Source organism: Polyodon spathula, chromosome 12, assembly GCF_017654505.1.
Source record: "Polyodon spathula isolate WHYD16114869_AA chromosome 12, ASM1765450v1, whole genome shotgun sequence".
Taxonomy (NCBI): Eukaryota; Metazoa; Chordata; class Actinopteri; order Acipenseriformes; family Polyodontidae; genus Polyodon; species Polyodon spathula.
This window is the reverse complement of record NC_054545.1, coordinates 5,980,780-6,003,550: the sequence shown is the minus strand read 5'-3', so window position 1 is coordinate 6,003,550 and position 22,771 is coordinate 5,980,780. Positions and strand designations below refer to the sequence as shown.

The window sequence follows — 22,771 nt, the reverse complement described above, 5'->3', positions numbered from 1 at the left end:
CACGTACAAAATAAATTATTAATGTAACCACTCGTTTTCCCTGCAAGGCCAGTAAAATAATGTAAATATTTCTTGTTTATGTTAAACTACTAGAAGCACCCTTTTTGTTTAGTTTTTTTTTTTTTTTTTTTTTTTTGCTGTTAGTGGAACTGGTACTGGTAATAAGAATCTCCAAAAAGTCTGCTCCCAGTAGATTTTCTACTGGTTCTTACCACTAAAAAAACTCATGTATACACAGTATGTGGCTCCCTGTACCTTTAAATATTTTCTGGTACCCTCCACTAGATGTCACTCTATACATAAGAATTATTTGATTGATCTTTACAATTGCCCTTTTCCCATAATGTTTTGTTAGTTTACTAGGGGATTTCTTGTAAACAATATTGTGTTAAATTCAATCTCTCTTTGCTTACATTTGACAATGGAGTCCACAATGTTATAGAACATGAAAAATGAAACACAATACTTTTATTATGTTTTATTTAACATTTGTGAAACATAGTTTTTTTTCAAGAAAAGTAAATAAAGTGTTTAAATCTTTACATCACCCACAGGTCACTGCTTCAGAATGACATATTTTAAAGGTCATTGGCAATGTTGGTAAACAATATCATACAATGGAATGCTGTGATGTCTAATATATTTGAAATATATTGTTAATAATTTAAAATGAATGTATTCATTTTAAAACAGAACTACACCTGTTGAATTAAAACAATTTGTAATCAGTACTGTTACCCAATCACTGCCAAGAACCCTGTAACCAGTTATTAACTTTTGTGACCGCCTTTCATGCCAGCCCATCTCAATAACCCTGAACTGACCCTGTACGTACAACAGGATAAGAGAACATACCCTGGACAAACAGAATGGATAATTCACCATTATCCTTATGCTTGATTAGGCCTTTGTGAGCTCTCCTTGAATCTGCTGCTTGTTGCAACTTCTACTGTTGTACACACACAGAATAAACCAAGAAACACCACTGGCAGGCAAATTGTAAATGTGTTGCATTCTCTTTGACAGTATTTAATTTGACCTCTTTGTAGAACAGTTGTCACTAAACATGGATCAGTGAAACGTCATTTTAAAATCAAGTAAACTGGTAGCTCTATAGTTTTGTTGGTGTTTTACCAACATCAGCACCACATTTATGCTAAAAAGATACATTGAAATAAAATAAAGTTTTAGGTTGAAGGGTTAAAATCTGTAGTGTAGATCATTAAAATATACCCTAGTGCATTCATTTAACACGTAGTACACTTGTTTTTTCCTTAGTCTTAACTTATGTACATTGTTAGTGAACTCAGCCCATTGTGATTTAGAGGTTATCATTTACCAGAAATCACGATTAAGTGGCTAAACAGGTTTGTACTAGTTATAATTTCAGTGTAAATGGCAGTTACTGAGTAAGGTACTGGATAGCAGTGCTGACATTAGCTATAGTGTTGAAAGAATAGTGAAAAATATTTGTCAACTGTTGAAAAGCCTTGAAACCATTTCCAGTGGGCCTTGTATCAATCCATGTAGAATATATATAATATATATATATATATATATATATCTATATATATATATATATATATATAATATATATATAGAAAAATCTTTTTATTAAACAATTGGTTCCCTTCCATTCTTATAATTGGTATAAAATAATAAATAAAATAATGATAATTAAATAAAATGCCTGCCGGTAAATTTAAAAAAATCAGCAAGCCTTAACCTTCATGATCTGCAAAGTCATGATCGAGACAGTACCTGTATTTACTACATTACAAATTAATACATTTCTCACACTGTTCAACTATTCCATTAAGCATATGGTGTAATCCACTAATATATTTAAAACAGTCATCTTACTGAAATATACAATATTCAAATATAACAAAGAGTTTTGTTTTGCATGTATTATTATTTTTACTTTTTTTCAAAACATGGGGTATGTAAGAATATGATAGCAAATATTTAACCTTGTATGAATATCTTTGTGAACTTCAACATTAATAATATACTTCAGGAGACAATTTCATAAATATGTACCTGTGCTTTTTAAGTCATGGCTAAAATCACAAAGCTGAGTCGAACAAAGTGAAATCATTATAAATAGTTTTAAAAGCAAAGGCCCAGCCTTAATATCTTTGGCAGTTCACTGCTATCAAAGCGCAACTTTGCACATGGAATGATGCTTTAAAATTCAAAGTTCAGCTTCTTTTAAAAATGTTCCACTATATATTTTATAGTACAAAATAATATAGTCAAACATGTATATTTTTTATGTACTTCTGCTTTAGAATAACATCAATTTAACATGAAAATTGAGACTGATATTACAACTCAAAAACTGCAGTTGTTTTTAATGGCAGTCTCAACACACTGCAGGAATTGCACAATTCATGTGTAATTGTTATATTGTTTTATATACACTGGTCATAGAAATCAACTACTAAAATCATAATGATATCAGAAAAACCAAATGAACAATTAGGGATTACTTTTAATCTTCCAAAGCATTCTTGTGTTTTATAAAAAAAAAAAAAAAAAAAAAGCTGCTATAAACCTAAACTGCTCCCAGAGTTATATAAACCTGCTTTAAAGCCAGATTTTAAAAACATACACGCATATGGAAAATGAAAGGTACTGACAGTCTTTGTCTAATTTAGTAGCATGTTCTGCTGAGACAGTATACTGAGTATCTCAACTAAATAGATCTTTACATTATGCCATGCCAACTGACATCAGTAGTACATTAAAAAGAGTCAATCATAGTTTAGCTGTGGAATAATGATAAGACAGTAAACCAAGATCCAAAGGAATAGAAGCAGGTAGATCCCTGGAGTTGTTCTACTGCTGGGGTCTTCAGAACTCCATGCTGCTTTGGCCGCTGAGCTCTCCTGACCTTGGTATTCTCCACTGCAAACAATTCAATAATTGTTCAATAATAAGTGCACGTCATTCTACAAGCACAAATGATGACATGTTTTGGTTTAGTATACCTGTTTATAAGCATGCTACGTTGAACAAAAGACGGGTTGACTAACGCATAAGGGGAGTGTTGCTGTCAACATCAGCTTATCCTAAATCTAATATAATGCATGAGTAAGTGAACTATGCAGACATTTATGAGATATTTAAGTAATGTAAGGTTTCCAAGTAGTTGCAGGTGGAGAAAGTCAGTTTCCTTGGAGAAACTAGCCAGGGTACTGGGATCAATGTTTAGCAAGTACGGACAACTCCTCATCCTAACCAGTACAAGTCTATAAAATCAGTACAAGCACCCACAGCTCATAAAAACAACATATTCAATAAAATAATATGGTCATAAAGTTACCTGATATTAGAACTGATAAGATGCTTATTTTCACTTCCATTTTCCTTTGTTTGGTTACTCGTTGTCTGGCAAAACCAAATATATATAAAATTAATATAAACAAAAAAATAATAAAATCAATAACAATTCAATGACCACTGTGAATTTTTCAAAACAAGGACCTCCAAGCTTCATGAATCCAGAAACGACCCCACAATGCCTGCGGCATATACAGAAAGCACAATACAAACACTGGTTTGTTATTTCTACTCACATCAGCATATTCAGGCATAGATACAAGTAAAGCAATAATATATTGTGCCAGTTATTTGAATTGGTAACACTCCTGAACTTTTGTTGTTTTATATACAGCAAAGATACAATTGAAAAGGTCCTACTGGAAATGAAAAAATGTCTTTGGTTTTAGCTTGAAATATTAATTACATACCTGTTTCCTATGGGACAACTTGGGGCAAATGTGGCTCTCGGTTATTGAGTCTTCAGAGTGTACATTGTTCCTCCTGTGTACAAACAAAATAATTACCCTTTCTTCCAAACATAACATCCACTTTCCCTCCATTTTATTTTCTAAACTTTTCTAATAAACACCCCTGCAGACAAGAAAAGAAAAAGGTGGAAGAGATGTAATGTGTTTCTTGTCAGCAACTAGAGGGTTCTCTAACACTTTAAAACATCTGACTTTGGAGTAACCTTTTTCATTGAGCAGGAAATGTGATACTGTACTACACGTCTCCTATGCCAGTTTACTGTACCTTATGATTTCTGAGTCCTCTGTGTTTTCCAAGTCATAATCAAGCCCTTCTGTTAGAACTGAGATTCCACTCTTGCCACCAGCTGACTCTCTGCCATCCTTGATATCATTGCATTCTTCAGCCAAATCTGTTTCTTTGATAGTTGGCACCATGCCATCAACCAGGTGCTCTACAGCCTAACAGTAAATGTAAATGCACACAGTAAAACTCCAATCAAAAACAAGACTATCTTTGAATAATCAATAAAACTAGCAGTGGATACAGAAGCTAGATATCACAAATACTGCTTATAACTTGACCTGCAATAGGTGCAATACCAAATTGCAAGAAACTTCAGAAATACTGTACTGAGTGCAACGCACGTGACTATTGCATTATCAAATAGCAAGCAATGGGGGATTCTACAATACTTCAGATGGTAACATGGGATCCAGTTGTCCATTTTCTTATGGAATAACGTCCAATTAGTTTTTAAATTAGATAAAACTGATATTCCGAGATTAGTGATTCAAAAACAAAAACAGGACAAGTAATTACGTTATGTGACTACTAAAAAATTACCTCAAGATTCCCCTTTATCTCTGACTTTGCATTCAGCTGTACACTTTGCTCCTCCTCACCCTCTTCAAGCACCAACTCCTCAACTTGTTCCTTGTGAATAAGTTCGGATGAAGAATTAAAAGAACTCTCTTGATCGTCACCTTGGTCAGTTTTTGTTATAACCTGCGCATCAGAATAATTCAACATCACTGTGTTTTCTTCAACTTTAGTTGAATCCTCCAAATATTCCTGATTTCCTCCATTCATTCGATTCAACGTAGCAGAAGGTACAGCTTGCGATGTGTTACCCTGAAGCTCAGAGCATGGCTGTATATGTCCCTTAACATCAGAAACTACATCCAGTGATGAACTTGTAACCTGGAGATGTTCTGTACCTTCAGTGACTGGCGGGGAGAATGCTTCAACGATGTCTGAAATAGCCACATTGTAGTGAGGGTAGTAGACAAGATGTAAAGGTGTTACTGAAAAAGGACTTTGGCTTACACTCTGTGCTTGACTACCATTCACTGGACACAGTTCCTTAACAGCAGGCTCTTCAGAAGCAGGCTTATTTTCAAGTGCAATGGAATCAATCTTTTGCATTGCTTCTGGATTCTGTTCTGATGGTGCATCATTGTTGCATTTGGATGGTACCGTCAGTGCATTAGATCTGTGTTCTACTCTAGATATCTCTTCTAATGCATTGTGTGGTTCACTTTTTTCTAAAGTGGACTCTGATGTACTCGGTGCCTTTTTGACTGTGGCCACCTTCTCCTCTTCACCACAGAGTTCTGAGGACACCTCCTGGGTGTTTGATTGTTCAGGAAGATCCAAAATGTATTCGTAAGCATCTTCTTCCTCTGAAGGTAATTTAGACTTTACCTTAAAGCTAGCTTCAGATATTTCAGAAAAAGTACTCTCATCTATGAAAAGGTCTTCAAAAACGTAATCTTCTCTGGCATGTCCCTGTAATGGAGAGGCTCTCCCAGGTTCCTCGGTATCTTCACCAGTTTCTACTAATTCCCCATTGATGAGCAACTCCCCTTTCTGAACAACTGGTGACTGACTACCATTCCACTGGCTGTGATTTTCATTTTCCTGGATCTTTCCATCAAATTCTTCACTTATAAACTCATACAAAGAATCGGGTGTGTCTCCCACAAAAGATGGTTGGGCAGAATTTGCACTTTGAACCACACAAGACACTCCCACTCTCAGTTCTAATGACAGCTGTGGATAAGCAGTTGGGTCCGTGTGACTTGAGATGGAGTCTGAAGAGTCTTCTTCACTGTTCCAAGGCTGGTTATGTCTATCATTTAGAGTCTCGTACGCAGGAGGTGACATTTGTTCAGGCTTATCTCGTACAGAGGAAATGAAAATCTTTGGCGGGGGCTGTACCCAGTCATTTCTCACAACATAAGGCTGATCTCCATTCTGATGTAACCCATTTACTAGAGAATTATCTTTAACTGGAGAAACTGATTTTTCAATAACATCTGATACTTCATCCTATAATATAAAAAATAACAACTATTACTAATATAGCACAGAAAATGTTGTGTGGAGAGAAAGCAGTGTCCATTGCTTTACTTGTAATGAAGCTTTACAATGAGACTGTGGCAATCGATATAATATATATTTAGTTATCTTATTATTCATGGGGATTTTCATTTAATGTAAGATAAACACCTTTTTGCATCACACAGAATACCTTACCTCCTATATCCCCTTAACATGAAAATGTCTGTGTCTAGAATTTACACGTGGGAAGAAATTATGCAAGTATACTTACATCCTCAAGCTCAGGAAAATGTTCAAGAAACTGAGAGACATAAGTCATAATGGACTGTTCATCAGGTGCAGCAATGGTAATATCTGTAAATTAATTTGTTTTATTAGATGTGGCTTAAAACTTTGGTCAGAAAACACAGTAGCTTGTTTACACAGAAGTTTTGTTATGTAAAATTATGTCTAATCTAAAATGGCAGGATTTTGTTATGTTTTGTTTGTGCAGGTCTGAAGTACCAGTGACAGCATTGTACTGTGGTAATGGTGGATAATAAATATGACATTATTTGTTGCAGCGGCTACTGAAATATGTTCATGAATTCGACTTTTGTATCTAATTCTGCTGTCATCCCAACAAACATTACATTGTAATATCAAAGCTAAGTATGCAGGCAAGTTGATTCTACAGCACTATTATGTTTTTTCCGATCTCTAAATTACTTTATTATAACACATGCTAATATAACAAATGCAAAGTGTGAAGCATTCAAAAGACAGCCATCTTGTCAGTAATATGCAAACACAGAAAATCAATAGGTATCACAAGTGAATTGATAGCATATACCCCGATAGTGTACTGTTTTTGCAGTGTACTGTAGTACAGGATGTATTTTTCATATTCAATAAGAGAATTACTCACCACAAAGGCATTTGCACTCTAAAATAATGCCAGTATTAAAAAAATGTTTGGTTACTCTGTGTAGTCATCTTGGTGAGAACGCACTTGTGTTTAGTTTATGTCTGTATTGTTTTTCAATGGAGCTGTGTAGAATTCTAACAACAACTGCATCCTATCGGTGGAGAATGGTAATAGCAGTTAATCTTCTTACCTTCTGGTTCTAAAAGTCTAGGAATGCCCAGGTTATAGTATGCAATTCTGAAGGCATCCTCTAGGTTTTCCCGAGCAGTATTCTCCAGACCCTTCTTTATGTCCACCAAGCTGGGGTCAATTGCTTTAATAATGGCCAGGAAAGCTAGGCCACTTTTCCAACTTTTTCCAAAATCTTGAACAGCCACTCCATACCTTTAAACAAAAAAAAAAAAAACCTCCTGTTTTATTTACTGTTTACTCTTGAAATATCCAACAAAGCCCTGAGACAGCTGCTTATTGGGGATATTTTTACTTCTCCTGAGGCATCCCGATAAATCGGCACCGACTGTAGTACTGTAGTCTCAAAACACTATTGACAAGACAGGCATCTGTTTAACTTACAGCAGTGAATAACTTTACAGATTACCCCCGAACTCTCGAAGCACAGCTACCGCCCTGCTGTTAAATAGTAGTGGCAGATGGATAAAAAAAGACAATTCTTACTTCCTTGTGCGTCTCTGTACCCATTGCAGAAGTGTCTTAATGGCTCTCCTTTGACCCTTCAGTGACACTGACAAGCGCCTTTCCTCAGTCGGTGTGCTGGGGTGTGATGTATCTGAATCTGTGCTGTTCTGCAGAGAGGACAGGCTTGAGGAAGACAGAACTCTATTCTTGATATTTCCTGTCAGTTCTTTGATCTGGAAAAGAATAATAAAAAATGGGAACAAATGTGTTAGGTGTCTAAATACTCCCTTAAAATCTCCCTTCAGATAATATCTTTATATAGCACCTTTCATGGTGGACCACCATCACAAAGTGTTTTACAGAGGTAGGCTGTGAGCTGTGCATTATATGTAGAGTCATTTATTAAGTCAGTCAGTGGCAGAGGTGGGATCTGAACCCATGATCTTCTGGTTACAAGCCCTGGACTTTAACCACCAGACCACACTGTCTCCAATAATGCAGAAGGAGAGGGGGGGGGGGGGGATTTTACTTGGCACTGTTTTAGTTCCTACCTCCTCCTTTGTTTCATCTGTTGGGGAGTAATGCTGCAACTGGGCCAAAGCAAACAAACACAGTCTTTTTAAGTAGAAACTGAATTAGTAAGTGCTGGATGATCTTTCATGGCCAGATGGAATCACTAATCACGTGATAGTGTAGAAGCCGCAGATTAGTCTTGTAATTGAAATGGTATGTACTGTAGATGCTTCCACTGTATTTTTGACCTCATCTAGGTGGCATCAGTGCTAGCTTAAGCACTATGCTTTTGTGTAAATCCCCTGCACTAGAGTACCAGGCAATCAAATCTCAGCTGGGAACTGCAACTTACCATGAGTATGGCATGTTTCCTGAATGCCATCATGCTGGATTTGGACCCTTTTCCTATGCTAGTGTTTTGCTATACAAGATTAGCAGTCTGGGAGTCCCAGAGAGTTTTATAATTCAAACCCCCCTCCAGCTGAAGAGACCAGCCATCATTTTAATTTCTCTCAGAGTAACCCTTCATATGAGGCTGTTCTTCCTGACTGAAAGCCATTCACTATATACTTTGCGTGCAATAAAACAATTGCATTAATATTTTATAAAAATAAAAAAAGCTATGTAACATTGTATCAGTCTTAAAGTGATGCATAACATCATAGCCGTTCGTATGAGCAATTCATATTTCCACAGTTAAGCGTAAAAATATACATTACCTGAAAGAAGAGAATAATGTTCCATATCAATCCAAGAACAATGGAGGAATTGCCATCTGCAACATCAGCTGCATCAATGCTGACCAACTTTACCTAGACAGGTTAATTGGAATTGATGTTACATCTAAATACATTTTGCAACTTACTACAATTGTATTGGCTTTCAACTGCACAACAAATTAAAAAAGTTTGCTACATCTTTTGACCCACAAGGCACAATTGAGAAATGTACTAAAATGGGTGCTACCTTGTATTCTATTACAGATTTGAGTAATTTTATTTATTGGTGCTTACATGTCTTTCCTCCAAAAACTTCAAGACCTTTGCAATATTGTTGAGCCGAAAAATGCGATGCGACGATGGTTTGAATTCATGAAGCTGGAAGACATCAACAACATATTTAAAAATGGCACCAAAAAAGCAGTGAAAATCAGTTCCTAAGTTCAAATTCAAAAGTATTTATTTAACCAGGATAACGCGCTGGAAATACGCATCATTTTTAAATGTGTCCTAACAAAGTGGTGAGTCACACAGAAGTTACAGTGTTAAAAGAAAGTTCACTCATCAAACAATGTATACAGTAAATGTAGTAGCCACGATAGAGGACTATATAAATATCTCAATAGGTCCAGACAGCCCAAATGGTCCAAAAGGAATCAAAACATGTCTGATAAAAAAAGATACAAAATTCTACTTACCAACTTACAGCCTGAGAGCTCCTCCAGTAGTATCATGAGGATCTTCCCATCCTGGACGTCTTGAAATAAATCTGTCACTTCCAAAGGAGGTTTGCACTAAAGAGAAGAGGAATTCCTTTTTATTATATCATTTTATAATACATGTCACAATTTTGAATTTTCCTAATACACTATCTGACTTAACAAAACATGTAGTCATCAATTAGTATTTATTCCTAGTTAATACCTCAATCTTTTACCGCAATTCTGATCAATATATAGTTTGTTATATTTTCACAAATGAATGATGGAAAAAATGAGGACAAATGTTTTTTGTCTAAACGTTTGACAGCATTTCAGAAAAATATGGCTTGCACAGGTACAACCAAAAGTGCAAGCTGTGTAACAGGACAAGAGCGCTTATAATCTCCTTGCAAACAAAACACATCCTATAAGGTAAGGAAGGGAGGGAAGTATAGCTATTGGAAAACACTTTAAGGGGGCTCGATGGTACTTACTTTCTCTAAATGCAAATTGATCCACCTTGTGAATGTCCTCTTCTGAACAGTTTCTCTTTCAACTGTAAGATAATACAAATGTAACTTGCATTGCAATCAATTATATATGGTGTTACAGGGTTTATACATTTAACTACTCTTTACATTAGAAATCCAGCAAACATGTGGTGATTGATGCACTTCCTATAATCCATCTGATGTCATATAAATGCATCCATTCTCCCCAGTTTCAATGGTAATATTTCTGTACTATCTGTGACAATTTACAGGTACGATCTCTTCTGCAAGGCACAAAACAAAAACAAAATGTACCAAGCCAACTCTTTCTTCTGACACGTTGAATATAAAGATGAGTCACGATTAAGACACTGTGTGAGTCATTTCCATTTAAAGTCAATGTAAAGATTTTAATCAGTTGCAACAGTGGTAAGAATAGAGAGATTTTACCAATAACCAATACCAACATTACAGTATGTCTATAATATAGAAACAGCTCTCACCTTGGTTATATACTGTAGTAAGTGATTGCGTTACAACAGTGGATTTAGGACACGTTAGAGAGAAGCTGGTAGCCTGCTCAAAGGATAAGCCAATATTTTCTAGCCAAAAAGTGAAACCCTCAGCTAGACCTGTTTCACCCCTCTAATCCCAGAAAGTGCTCAAAGTATCATCAGATTAGTGGACATTCTATCAATTCAGTGTAAAGTATTAATGTAGTATATAGTACATCACATGATCTGGCAGTCTTGAGTTCCAAACAATTTTCAAAGCATATTAAGATAGTTCTTATTTTTAAACAATATGTAAGGAAATGAGTCTAAAATTTCAAACCATTAAGGGACTATTATCTACAGTATAAACATCAACACATTGTGTAAAAGCTTAGGATTTCCTTACACATACCATTAAAAATAACTGACAGAAAAGCAGCAGCTTTGTATCTCTACAGCCCATAAAGCAAATACATATAGCATTTGTTTCAGTGTAGCATAGACTGTACACCAAGTCCATTGTGCTACCTTTCAATTATTTACCAAGAGTAGACTTAACGGAGTAGTAAGCAAACACACAGTAAAACATTAGCCCAAGTAGTAGTCTGACTGCAATTCAAACCCCATCAATAAAAGCTCTGGAAAGGACCCCTCCCAACCTCTGTGGTTAGCAATTCATGACACATATTACATAGTCATTTTTTACATTTACTGTGTGCTCTAATTGGACATTTATTCTATATTCTTTACCTGCCTTAAACCCAGTTTATCAACAGATCCTTAAAATATACCTGTGGCAAAGTGGTTGCAGAGCTCAAGAGAATGACAACAACAAAGGTATTGGTGAAATGATGGTTTGTTTTGTCCAAAGTCACTTGACAACATAAAAATGTTGGCAAAATGTTCACCAGTCCAAAGTGAGCGCTGTAGTGCCCATGGTGCCAATACAATTTAACGTGATACAAGTGCAGTGATGTCCAGGTTTTGCGCTGGCTTCTGGCGACAGCTCCGGATCGTGTTAGCTGTCTAATAACAATAAACAAGTATAATTATATAAACACTCACGATTCACAATACGGTTCTCCTTCCAGGTTAGAGTTAACCATAATAAAGAAACAGATCACCTCACTACGTCTCCTTTTGTACCCACGCCCCCTTGATTAACGATTGCAACCGCTCCTCCAATCCGCGGCTGCCACATCGTTTCCCTTCCGGGTCGATGATTTAGTGTACCGTAGCTCCGCCCCCTTTCTAGATGGCCGTCTTCCGCCTAACCCTGGGAATTAATTGTCCAGGGCACTCTGTTCCCTTTAGACAACGCCCTCACAAGTTGGGAGGGAGATCTATCACCAAGAATCATTCTGTCTCTGTCACAAGACTCCCAAGGGGTTTTAGCTCTACCCTTGTCAAGCCATAACTAAACCAAAATTATTTAAATGACTAATGTGACAGAGGACAGCCTGTCATAGGATATGTTTAGCATTTGGTATATACAGTTTTGACAGACGAAAGGGTTATTCAATGATGTAAACAGTCATTAGGATGGCTCCATTAACAATTAAATACTGTACAGTATACTTTATTTTGAAGTATTACCACTTACTAACCATGATGAGAAAAACAGTATATGCTGAATTCTGCATGGTCTTTCAGCTAGAACTACTCAGTAATCCTGTTTGTGCAATGCTGCAAGTGCTTTTTTCTAAGGCAGCCAATTTCAGGACTGGCTGTTTGCATATCATGTGAGGTTAATTTGTTTGAAATGCAAAGAATGGCAGACCGTAGATGAAGGTTTGTACTGCACCTGAGCAAACACATTCCACTGAGATACACCATGGGGTTTAATTGACCTGGAAAATAGTCATTTTGACATTTATTGCAGCAATACGAGTGTTGTGAATTATACATTACCTACTGTAAAGCAACATGTTTCTTCATTTCCCTTCCACATACACATGCCTGTGACCTACTTTTAGAGATGCATTTTACCAGGGCTGAAAAGGGAATGCCTATTTGTTTTAGCAGGTGCCATAGAATTAAGAAACAAATCCAGAATTTTGTGACAGAACCCAAAGATGGCCCCTGTGTTAACGTGTGTTACCAGCATGTAGCCACACATCATATTGGGCTAGCATGTTAAAGGTTGAAATTTGTATGGCAGCCCTGTCACAAAAATACAATACAGTCTTCTGCCCAGCCATCTCACTAACACTGTTACACTCTTAGTCAAGCCTTTTGGAGCCTTTTTTAGCCTGTATTTCCAGAACCTTTACTAAAGTATAGCAACCTATCTCTCCCAGTGTTTTTTTGACAAGACACGCATTCTGTGATATAACATGTTTAGGCAGAGATGGAGTGCGGCTCGGCTCTCAGCAGAAAGCTGGTTGTTATAGAAACAAGGATTGTTACAGTATAGAAATAACAACTTGCTCAAAAAAAAACTATACTGCAAAATGTGTTAGGTTTCAACAAAACAATAGGAAAACAGGATTTCCTGTTTTTTTTCTTTTTTACTAAATAAATTAAATCATTTTAATTTAATAGAGCATACCACTATCCACCACCACTATCTTTAGTTCATCATTAAACAGCACTACTTTCACAGGTCGCAACATGACTGCATAGTTGTTTTCTGTTGTTTTCGATACTCAGTATTCCCGATTGGGAAACACCTTCCATTTAAGCACAGCACTTTCACAGTTCATCAATTATGTAATTATCCTTTTTTGTGAGCGATTTTTATTCATTTACAAAACTACAAATATACAAGATGTAAGAATAACAACCTGCATTGTAACTAGTCTTTATAGTTTGTTTACACATTCATAAACAGTAATCCACTGACCTCAAACTGTGAATGTCCCAACAAATTGGTCCACTTAGTGCTGGTTCAATTTGGCATCCAGTATAGTACTATAGTATATTAACAGTGAGGGATTTCTATGCCCATTCATTTATTATCAAAACCTGTTGGGGGGGGGGGTGTTTTTCTTCAATAAAAAGGACATACAAACCATACCAAGAGAAAATATTAACTGAACAGTGGGACTCCCAGACACATAAGCTGCAACGATTACTGTATGCTCACAGATCTATCAATAGTCATCGGGTGTGTTTGTGGGCTGATTTGGGGGAACTGCTGGGTAATTTTTAGATCAATCCAACAAAGATTTAGAAGTTATAAGCCTCACAAGCTTTCATAGAAAACAATAGACCACACGTCCAAACGCATACAGCTTGCCTCCTAATTACACTATCCATCTTATGCCTGCTCTCCTCCAAATTAAAGAAACATTTATTATAATGCATTTTATACTGCCCATCTATTGTACTGTGCACAAGAGAAATAAGGCCTATATTGATATGGTTTCCATTCTACTTTTTAACAGCTGTAGACTTGGGATGCAAGAAAGTGTACCTTTGTACCATGTAACCCGCCAAAGCTTCCTGTGAGAAGGGATTCATGATAGAGATTGGCAGCAGGGCTCTTTAACACAATGTTACCACTGTGCCATGTATGCATTTCAGACAGATACACTGGAATCCAGTCTGTCATTACCTCTTGATTTAATAAGAATCAGAATAACCGGAATGGAAATTGATGGCACCAAGTTAGAAAACAAAGACTTGTATCTTTGAAAGCATAAATTCTAATCTATGTTGTGGTGCTACTGAATGGGGGGGTTGAAGCGCTGCTGTTTTAGTCACAAAAACACAACCTGGAACAGATGCCAAGCCAGTGTGTTAGGCTTAAAGCACATTTTGATGATTGAAGTCATGGCCGGCGCATTGCTTTATTTTTAACTTTTTTTTATTTTTAATAATAAGTAATAAAGAATGGAAATGTGAACTATGATCTATTGTTATGGTTTTACACCTAGATTTTCATCAATTGCAAGCACATTCTAAAGCAACATGAGTAATAAGGATTTTAGTCCCTCGACTCTTTCCTATTCCTGTTTTTTTGTCATCACTGGGATCTTAGTTTGACTTTTTTTTTTTTTTTTAAAGAACGTGATTGCCAAGCATTAAGTCAAGCAGTGGGCATCAAGGGGTTTTGCAGCCCTTTGCAGACCTCCTCCAAACCTGAAACCGAATGTCAAGGAATTTCAAGAGCCATCATGGGTCAACTGTCAGATGCATTTATTTAAAACTATACTGAGCAGAAATAAGAGTGCACAAAGCATGTCATTCAGCTGTAACTGTATACATCCCTAGGCTAGTGTAGGATCATTTAATCTTATTCTCTTTTTGGGCATCCCATCAAAATCTTCTTAATGAGTCCATGTTTCCGTGTTTACCTAATATGAGTTTGATTTACGCTGAGCTCATTTGTCTAGAGGTAAAATTAAAATAGCATGTGTTACACAATTCATCATATGCATTAACAACAAAGGGGTCATTATAAAAACAGACACATATGACATTATTAAATATATAGCCTTTTTACCAACAGAAACCATTGAGTTACAAATTGCCAGGTTTCCTTATCCATTTATACATAAAGCAGAATGCAAACAGTATACTGGACCTTTTCTTCAGTTTGAGTGACAGTAAGTTAATATAGGAGATGGTGCTTAGTGTTTAAGTACTAATAGTGTTTTCAGTTTAAAACATTATCCTAACATTTTATAGATTTTGATTTGTATCAGACAGAAAAAAAAAAATTGAACAAATTAAATGTTACTTTTATGTATTACTTTGGGTCAGTCATATGGAAATGAGGACAGTACTGGGCCAGTTGCACCGAAATATCTCCATTTTAAATTGCAGACATATGCAGTCCTGTAAATAATTAAATTACAGAAATCTGCCCATGGGCTTTAGCTACTTAAACCCCACAATAAGTTAATAAGTGTCTAAGTGTTAACTACAAGATAGAACCTAAAAAGGGATGCACTTTTGCTCAGAGAGGGCAATATGGCATAAATCATTAGTTAAAGCTATATTGCCTCATGTGTTCGGCTTCAACTTAATTACATTTCTTATGGAATACACAACAATTTGCATTTATGAAAATGATAGGAAAATGGATATGATGTTATGCCTTCCTTGTTTCTGCTGGGCCACTTTTGCAAGCTCCTGCTCCAAATGGCATTAGCTTGGGAACTGCACCCTGTCTCTGCCACTGTGCCTTAAACTGGTTTCAAATAAGATGCTACCAGTAGACTTGCAGTGAGGATTCTCGAAATGGAGAACTGGAGCATTAAAAAGGAAGCTGGCAGCAGGGAAATATGGAAGCAGCTTTAGAAGATCAACTGAGGCATTTTAGGTCCAATCACAGGTGAAAAGAAACAAAGCCACCATACAAAATGGCCCGTGATAAACAGATCTGTGTCCTCACCTCACTGTATTACCGAATGGCTCTCGCAAGAATTTTCTATCCAATTAATTATTTCTTACAGCTGGATGGTGTTGGATAATAAAGACAGAGACAGAGATGAAATCCAGATCTGGATTAGTGTTGCTCGCTAATGAATAAATCAAAACTGTACCAGTTATTTAATGCCAGTGCTACAGCAGCATTATTTTTTTTCCTCTGAATGGTTGTTATGAAGCCCAGTGTCGCCAATAAAAATACAAAATCCTCAAGAAAAATCTTTATTCATAGTAAGTTAAAAAAAAAAAAAGTGTCATCTGTAACATTGTTTATCTGTTAGTTCCTTCCTATCCCATTAAAAACTGACAACAACAAAAAATCTCATAAGCAATAAACATTGTTTTGAAAGCCCAAACCCTCCAGGGTTTAAAGTCTTGTAGTATCAATGTATAATCATACAGCAGCTTCTGCTGTTGTCTGGCACTGATATTATAAATGGTCTTTAGCTATAAATGTACAGAACTGTGTTTAGGTTTCATTAAGAGCCTAAGGCTGTTCATGTTGTGTAGACTAACAGGATGGAGCATTTATAGATCTGGTCATTCCTGTTCTTCATATGTCATCCATTACCCACCACTACAAAGGAATCTAATGTTTTGAAAAAAGATACTAGGTTAGTTGTGTTGTTTTTATTTTCTGTGACACGATATGCAGTACTGTAAAGGTACCGGCAGTTTTTTGTTTGTTTGGTTTTTTTGGGGTTTTTTTACCATAGTAAATTTGCATTGTTCACATTTCTAGTTATCTTATCCTTTTCCGATGGTGATACTATGCACTTCCCATAGTTTTTAATATGCTTTTACCATACCTATCTGCTCGTTACGTATGCTTTAACATGTTTTCAATATGTTTAATTAAACTTAATTAATTAATATGTTTAATTAAACTTAATTAATTAAGATTTTACTATGGTCAAGTTTTACAGAATAAGGGTTGACATAGAATAGACTTCTGCTTTCAAATACAGGACCCTGGTTTACCCTGGGAATCAGCACAGACTAATAATGGCTTTTTAATAGCTTAAACAAAAAAATACACCGAACATCCTGCCTTGCTAGTTACAGTATTTCTGCCAAAGACAAGCAGTGGGTGTGTTCTTAATTTCCTGGTGAAGTGTTAACCAGCATCTGATTTGCTGCCCCATCCTGACTACCAGCGAATCAGTTTTGAAAATGCTTTGTAAGTACGCGCCCTCTGCGTATTCGATGAAAAGCGCACCACCTTGGATCCAGAGCAGGTGAACAAGCTTGTATTCCTGGCAAACAACATGTAAATAAATTGTGCATATTGAAGAAAACTGACTGTTTGTGCTTCTTTGGTGTTTCAGAATGAACTGTTAAACCTGAGAATAATCTTGTTTTTATGTTTTTTAAGATGTATTTTTCAAACCGGGCTGCATGTTCCATCTGGGAGAACCGTAAGTACAATCAGTGCCGCCCACAGCTGATAAAAAAATGTTTATTTTACTCCTACAGTACCATTACCATTACAGTTAATTACCTCTTGCATTCAACTGTTGTGCACAAGCTTTTACTGAACAACAATTATTAAAATAATGATGTCAGGGGAACAAACATTTCTGTAGGCAGTACAATCATTGACATTTTTTCGAAATATTAGATTTTGTGTGCCCAATTAATTGATTGCTATTTCAAGTCTTACCTGACAGCCCTACTCTAAACCCATGCGTATTCCACAAAGACTCCTGTTGGAACAGATGGCAACAGAACAGCCATGCTTTTTTCTGATGAGCAGCATTGCCTCCCAGATATTTTTCTGCTTCTGGTAATAATTTAAAATGTTTTCTTATCCTTCATCATTTAAAATAAGGACATGTTGTACCGACAGGTAGAAGGGCATGACTGACCATTTGTAGGATGACAAAGGAATTGTAGCATGATGAAGGAATGAGGATCAGGCTGACACCAGACTCCACCTACAGCAGGACTGATAGTGAATAACAATCCTGTTTTAGCTTCATAACAATATTGTTTGTACCGTAAAAAGGGAATTCATGGTAGTAAAAACTAAAGCCTGCTAAGCAATACTTTTACCTAATTAAAGCCTATTAGCAGTTGCTTACTTGTGAGAAATGCCTATGCCCTTGGCATACTTCCATTATTTGCTTTGAAATAGTTTTTTATAAATGATCACAAATGCAGAGTAATACGCAGTCCAAATCAATCCTTCCCAATGAATCCATAACTTTAAATACTCATAAACAGAAAAACACAACTATAAGAAGTCAAGTGGACAAATGTTTACTTTATTTCTGACATTATCATTTTCTTCTTCATTAGCTGTCTCACGTCACATATTGTATCATCACTTTTCTTCTCTGGTTTATCTATGTATGCCTAGTATTTGTTTTCAGGTAGCAGTTGGGCTTCCCTACATTGTTCTCATGGTCTCGGGTAAAGAAATATGCACAAGAAATAAAAAGTAACCCAGCTCCACGCTCATTACCCCCATAACTATGCCAAAAGCAGAGAAGCACTCATGCACTCAAGAGGAGTATCCCTTAACATCGCTAAGCAACACCTAAGGACCTTTTTTAGACATAATGTCTGAAATTCAGTGGCTGTAGTCTCTGCGTAATCTGGCCATTTGTTTACATTTGTGTGAGCAACTGAATGAACGTATTATTTCTTGATAAACACTGGAGTTTTTTTTTTTTTTTTTTTTTCTGATAACCGGAAGTTTTCTGTTTTTTGTTTTCATATGAAAGTACTTTAAGGAGTTATTGTTCCATGCAGAAGACTGCCACAACACATTACTGATTTTTATTCCAGTAGTGTATATACAAGTTGAAAAGAAGAAGAAGAAGAAGAAGAAGAAGAAGAAGAAGAAGAAGATAGATTTAGTAGACTTTCCAGTGTTGGTCTGTTAACAAAATGACAGCTACTGCACTTGCCACTTTAGATTACACAGTGTACATAACACAGTTGATTGAATAGCAAGTGGGAGTTCTTTTAGCAGGCTCATAGAGAACAGAATAAGTGCTATGTCATTGTGTTTTGGCGTACTCTGGTGACACCAGCACCAATTGAAACCACTGCAAGAGAAATCTACATGCAGGCGCACTCACTCACAATACAATGATCTTCCAGGTGAATATGCCAGGCAGCATCCATCACACGTGGCCACCTACAGTCAATTATATTGGCGCTTATGCCACTGTAAACAACACAAGTCCCCTGACCTTTCAGGCAGTGTGAGGAGATTCCTCCTAGTCAGAATTCTACATGAAGGAAGAGTCTGAAGCAGCATGTTTTTGAAGCACCCCAAATGACAGCTCCACTGGTGCAGCAAAGAAACAGTGTTCTCATTTGAAAACCAGGCGAATCTACTCATTGTTCTGATACAAAACTGGCAGAATTTCAAGTGGGAGAAAAGTAATAACCCAATCAAACATGTTTGTTCAGTTTAGTTTGCTGAGCCAGGCAGTCCTGTACTATGATGAAAAACAGAGGCCTTTGCTAGTGGTCAGACTGACAAGAGAGCTGAATAAGGCCAGCAACAGAAGGCTGAGGCCATTTACAGCCTGTAGTTAAGTTAGAATAAGTATAAATACCCCCAACCATCACAACTTAGCTTTCAGGTCTGATTATAGTGCAGAGAAGCAAAGGATATACTGCATGCAGTTCCAATACTGTGCATCTGAATCCTCTCGCTATGTTATTTTTTGACCTGGTACATAAAAGACTCCTTGTCTGTACTATTAAGAGTCAAACATTGTCTTTAATGGAAATGGATAGTAATAACCACCAACTTAGTTTCATTCAGAACATCTGTTTCTGAAATTCTGTTAACACCAGCCTGCTATTTTTATAATATAATTTTTTGGGGGGGTTATCAAAATTTGAATTGAAATAAATTAATAATCTCTGGGGCTCTTCCCCATCTCAGAGGTGTTTAAGCTCTTCTATACAGCTCAGTTTTGGCATATACTGATGTATTGGGTCATAACAGAACAGCCTTGATCTATAAAACTACACCAGCCACCAGTGCAAACAGGAGTCTGAATCCCAATTAGCTTTGTTGCGTTTAAGAGATTAAAACGTGTGGGAACACACTGGAATGGAATTCCTGCAATTGTATTCCAGAGAAAATGCACTGTTGTGAAATGAAAAGATGTTCTGTTTTTTAATAAGGCTTGCACAGAACATTACTACCCATTAATAAAGGCATACTAAAAAGTCAGGATTTATTTATACAGGAGCTGAGAGCTTTTAACCATCACCTGAAGTACAAAATGCAATATAATCTATAAATAAAATATGTCATTACGTTTTAACTCATTGGTTCCCTTTTTTCAATCTCTACAACTGAATTACAGTAAATAACATTTTTAAATTATACTCTGCAAAATGGCTTTGACGTGATATTATTTATCCAAATTTGTATTTGTAGAGTATTCATTCCAATAACAGGATTAATTGTATGACTGTTTCAAGGATCCACAGGATAATAATGCAATAAAGCTGTACAGAATAAATATAAATAAAACACTCAATGGTAGAGTATGTATTAATATTAAAAGAAACTTAGTAAGATTCTTTGAGAATTGCTTCGACTTGAAATCTTTTTCAAAGTCTTGAGAAAATATAATAACCTTTCTAGTTACATATGCCATTTCAAACAGTAAATCACTCAAGGGCTGGACAGAGGAACCCTAATGCTCTCCTCTAATGCAACATCCCAGGCAAGAGATGAAAGAAAGCAGGATTTGTTTACGACTGCAGTTCTAGACTTATCACACTTTTAAAAATTCTAAATACACATCTGTAAAGGTATTCTCATTCATATGTGGAAGTGACAGATTGAACTCACAACATCGGGTTGCTGCATGAGATTATGAAATAGCTAGGAAAAGCAATACTTAATATTGGGTTTTAGAAGCATATAGTATGCTTACGCAGGGTCCTTGATCTCCAGATCTCAAAGTTTTTTTGTTTTTTTTAATTGTAAATAAAATGTTGGGATTAATTGGATTTCTGTATTTAAAATTGATCCAGATGGCTATCATATGCACCCCCTCGTGTGGAGGACCTTATGTAACTGTACTAGTATCTCACAATGTTATCTGTAATAAAATATTTATGCACATTTAACATTGTTAGTCCATCTCTGGGTTGTCTGGTATTATGCATGTTATGTAAAGTAACTGAACATATTGTAGCGACCTCGGTTAACACAGGCAGGCGTATCACACAGGACGAGGCAATCCACACACAGGCGGAGGGCGGGCGCGAACCCAGGACCTCTTGCACTAACCGCTGTACAAAAGAGCCGCCTCCTATGCAAGGAGCGTATATCGGGCTTATGACTCTGTGTGTGATTACGTCACCTACCAGCCCTGCTGCTGTCTTCCCCCGTGCACGCTACAATATGTATTGAATGATTACTGTTTTTATATTATGAGTGTTATAGCATATTATTTCGTTACAGGGTTCACTACCAAACGTTGACTGTTTCATTGCAAATGTGCAAGAGGCTGGAGCACTGCACAGTTAGATGCTCTGAGATGCTCCTAGCCCAAAGAACTTAAAAATAAATACCCAAGTGGAAAACCCACCTTTACAAAACCGATCATCACATCTTGATCCCCATAGCATTAGCATTAGCATTAGCAGAAAGCTTGAATCCTCTCGGGAGCTCTCAGCCTTATTAGTTTGTGGGCTTTAACTATGCTACAGTACTATTACATCCTGTAACATGTTGTGTCTCTATTGAGGCAGCAAGGGTTCAAGCAGATTATGTTACAAAGTCAAATAATTAAAGGTAAACGTTTATAATCTGCGTTTGACACAATAACCATTGGTGATGCCAAGCACAAATCAAATATGTTTTTTTTGTTTTGTTTTGATTTGATTTTTTTTCTCCTAGTTAAGTCAAGCAATTAATATAGATGTGGTTGTTTTGTTCCTCTGATTTTACCTTCCAAACTGCTAGCTTCTACGGACCAGCGGTGTAACGCTATACGTGCACTACAGAAGAGTTCCCTAAGTGCATGTTGTACTCCATTGTAATTGGCGCTTCATTAGCCTAAACACATCCATGCATCAAAAGGAGGCGGTCATTCCTTCAACTAAGGAATATGCAGCAATACCCCTCTCAGAATTCTGGCTGCCCAATCCTGATCCTAACGCAATGTGTATAAACTATTCAGTCCCTATCACACGGCTGCATGAGTACAACAACGTTTTAACGATGGATGACCAAAACACAAACAGAACTATAACTAAAATGTATGTGTTACTGACTACGTGAGGGGAACACACTTCATACATCTATTATATAATTTTGCAGAGCTGAAGTCACCATGGTTAATTCAACGACATGATTTAACTTAATGAATACCGCATATATAGCCTGCCCCTGTGTGTACACACACATTTACATAATACGTTTTTTTACAGTGCACCTACCTTGTAAATTTTGAACTCTGATGTCGCTGATCTGTCCGATTAGTTCCTCTCGTTCAAACCAATCATTCCATTCGTGCCCTGCCATTTCACTAAAAACTTACAGGAAGCTCTCGTGCAAAATTGCCAAACTCCAGAAAAGAAGCAGCTTTGTTGCGCGGCTTTATCTTTCACGATTTTACAAGGTAGCTCTAGAGAGGCATTGCTGTTCAGGTCGTAGACTTTATCTGTGATTAGATGAGTTGCTCAGTGCTTTTCTGGAAGAGGATGGGTCTGAGCTGCGCACTGTGATTGTGAAGTTAGTTTTTGTATGACGTCGCTGGCAGCCACAACAGCTTCAGAGAGCGAGAGAAGCAAG

The 22,771-nt window shown here is 36.6% G+C and overlaps 1 protein-coding gene across 1 annotated transcript; it reads right to left on the bottom strand.

Moving 5' to 3' along the window:
• Positions 1-1,631: 1,631 nt before the first annotated feature.
• LOC121323766 (calmin-like) lies at positions 1,632-22,690 on the bottom strand. The gene is made up of 13 exons (XM_041264968.1): positions 22,417-22,690; positions 10,115-10,176; positions 9,618-9,713; positions 9,214-9,297; positions 8,920-9,012; positions 7,727-7,920; positions 7,242-7,435; positions 6,416-6,498; positions 4,645-6,132; positions 4,084-4,259; positions 3,759-3,831; positions 3,332-3,396; positions 1,632-2,913 (listed from the first exon to the last, which is right to left on the bottom strand). The coding sequence occupies exons 1-13, from the start codon at positions 22,499-22,501 to the stop codon at positions 2,760-2,762; spliced, it is 2,847 nt and encodes a 948-aa protein (XP_041120902.1). The 5' UTR covers positions 22,502-22,690; the 3' UTR covers positions 1,632-2,759.
• Positions 22,691-22,771: the final 81 nt, after the last annotated feature.

Bases quoted from the DNA above. Each gene is read 5' to 3' on its own strand.
- LOC121323766 (XM_041264968.1), bottom strand. From the start codon at position 22,501: ATGGCAGGGCACGAATGGAATGATTGGTTTGAACGAGAGGAACTAATC. The intron at 10,177-22,416 runs GTAGGTGCACTG...ATTATCTTACAG, and splicing joins CAGAGTTCAAAATTTACAAG to TTGAAAGAGAAACTGTTCAG. The intron at 9,714-10,114 runs GTAAGTACCATC...TCTTCTCTTTAG, and splicing joins TCAATTTGCATTTAGAGAAA to TGCAAACCTCCTTTGGAAGT.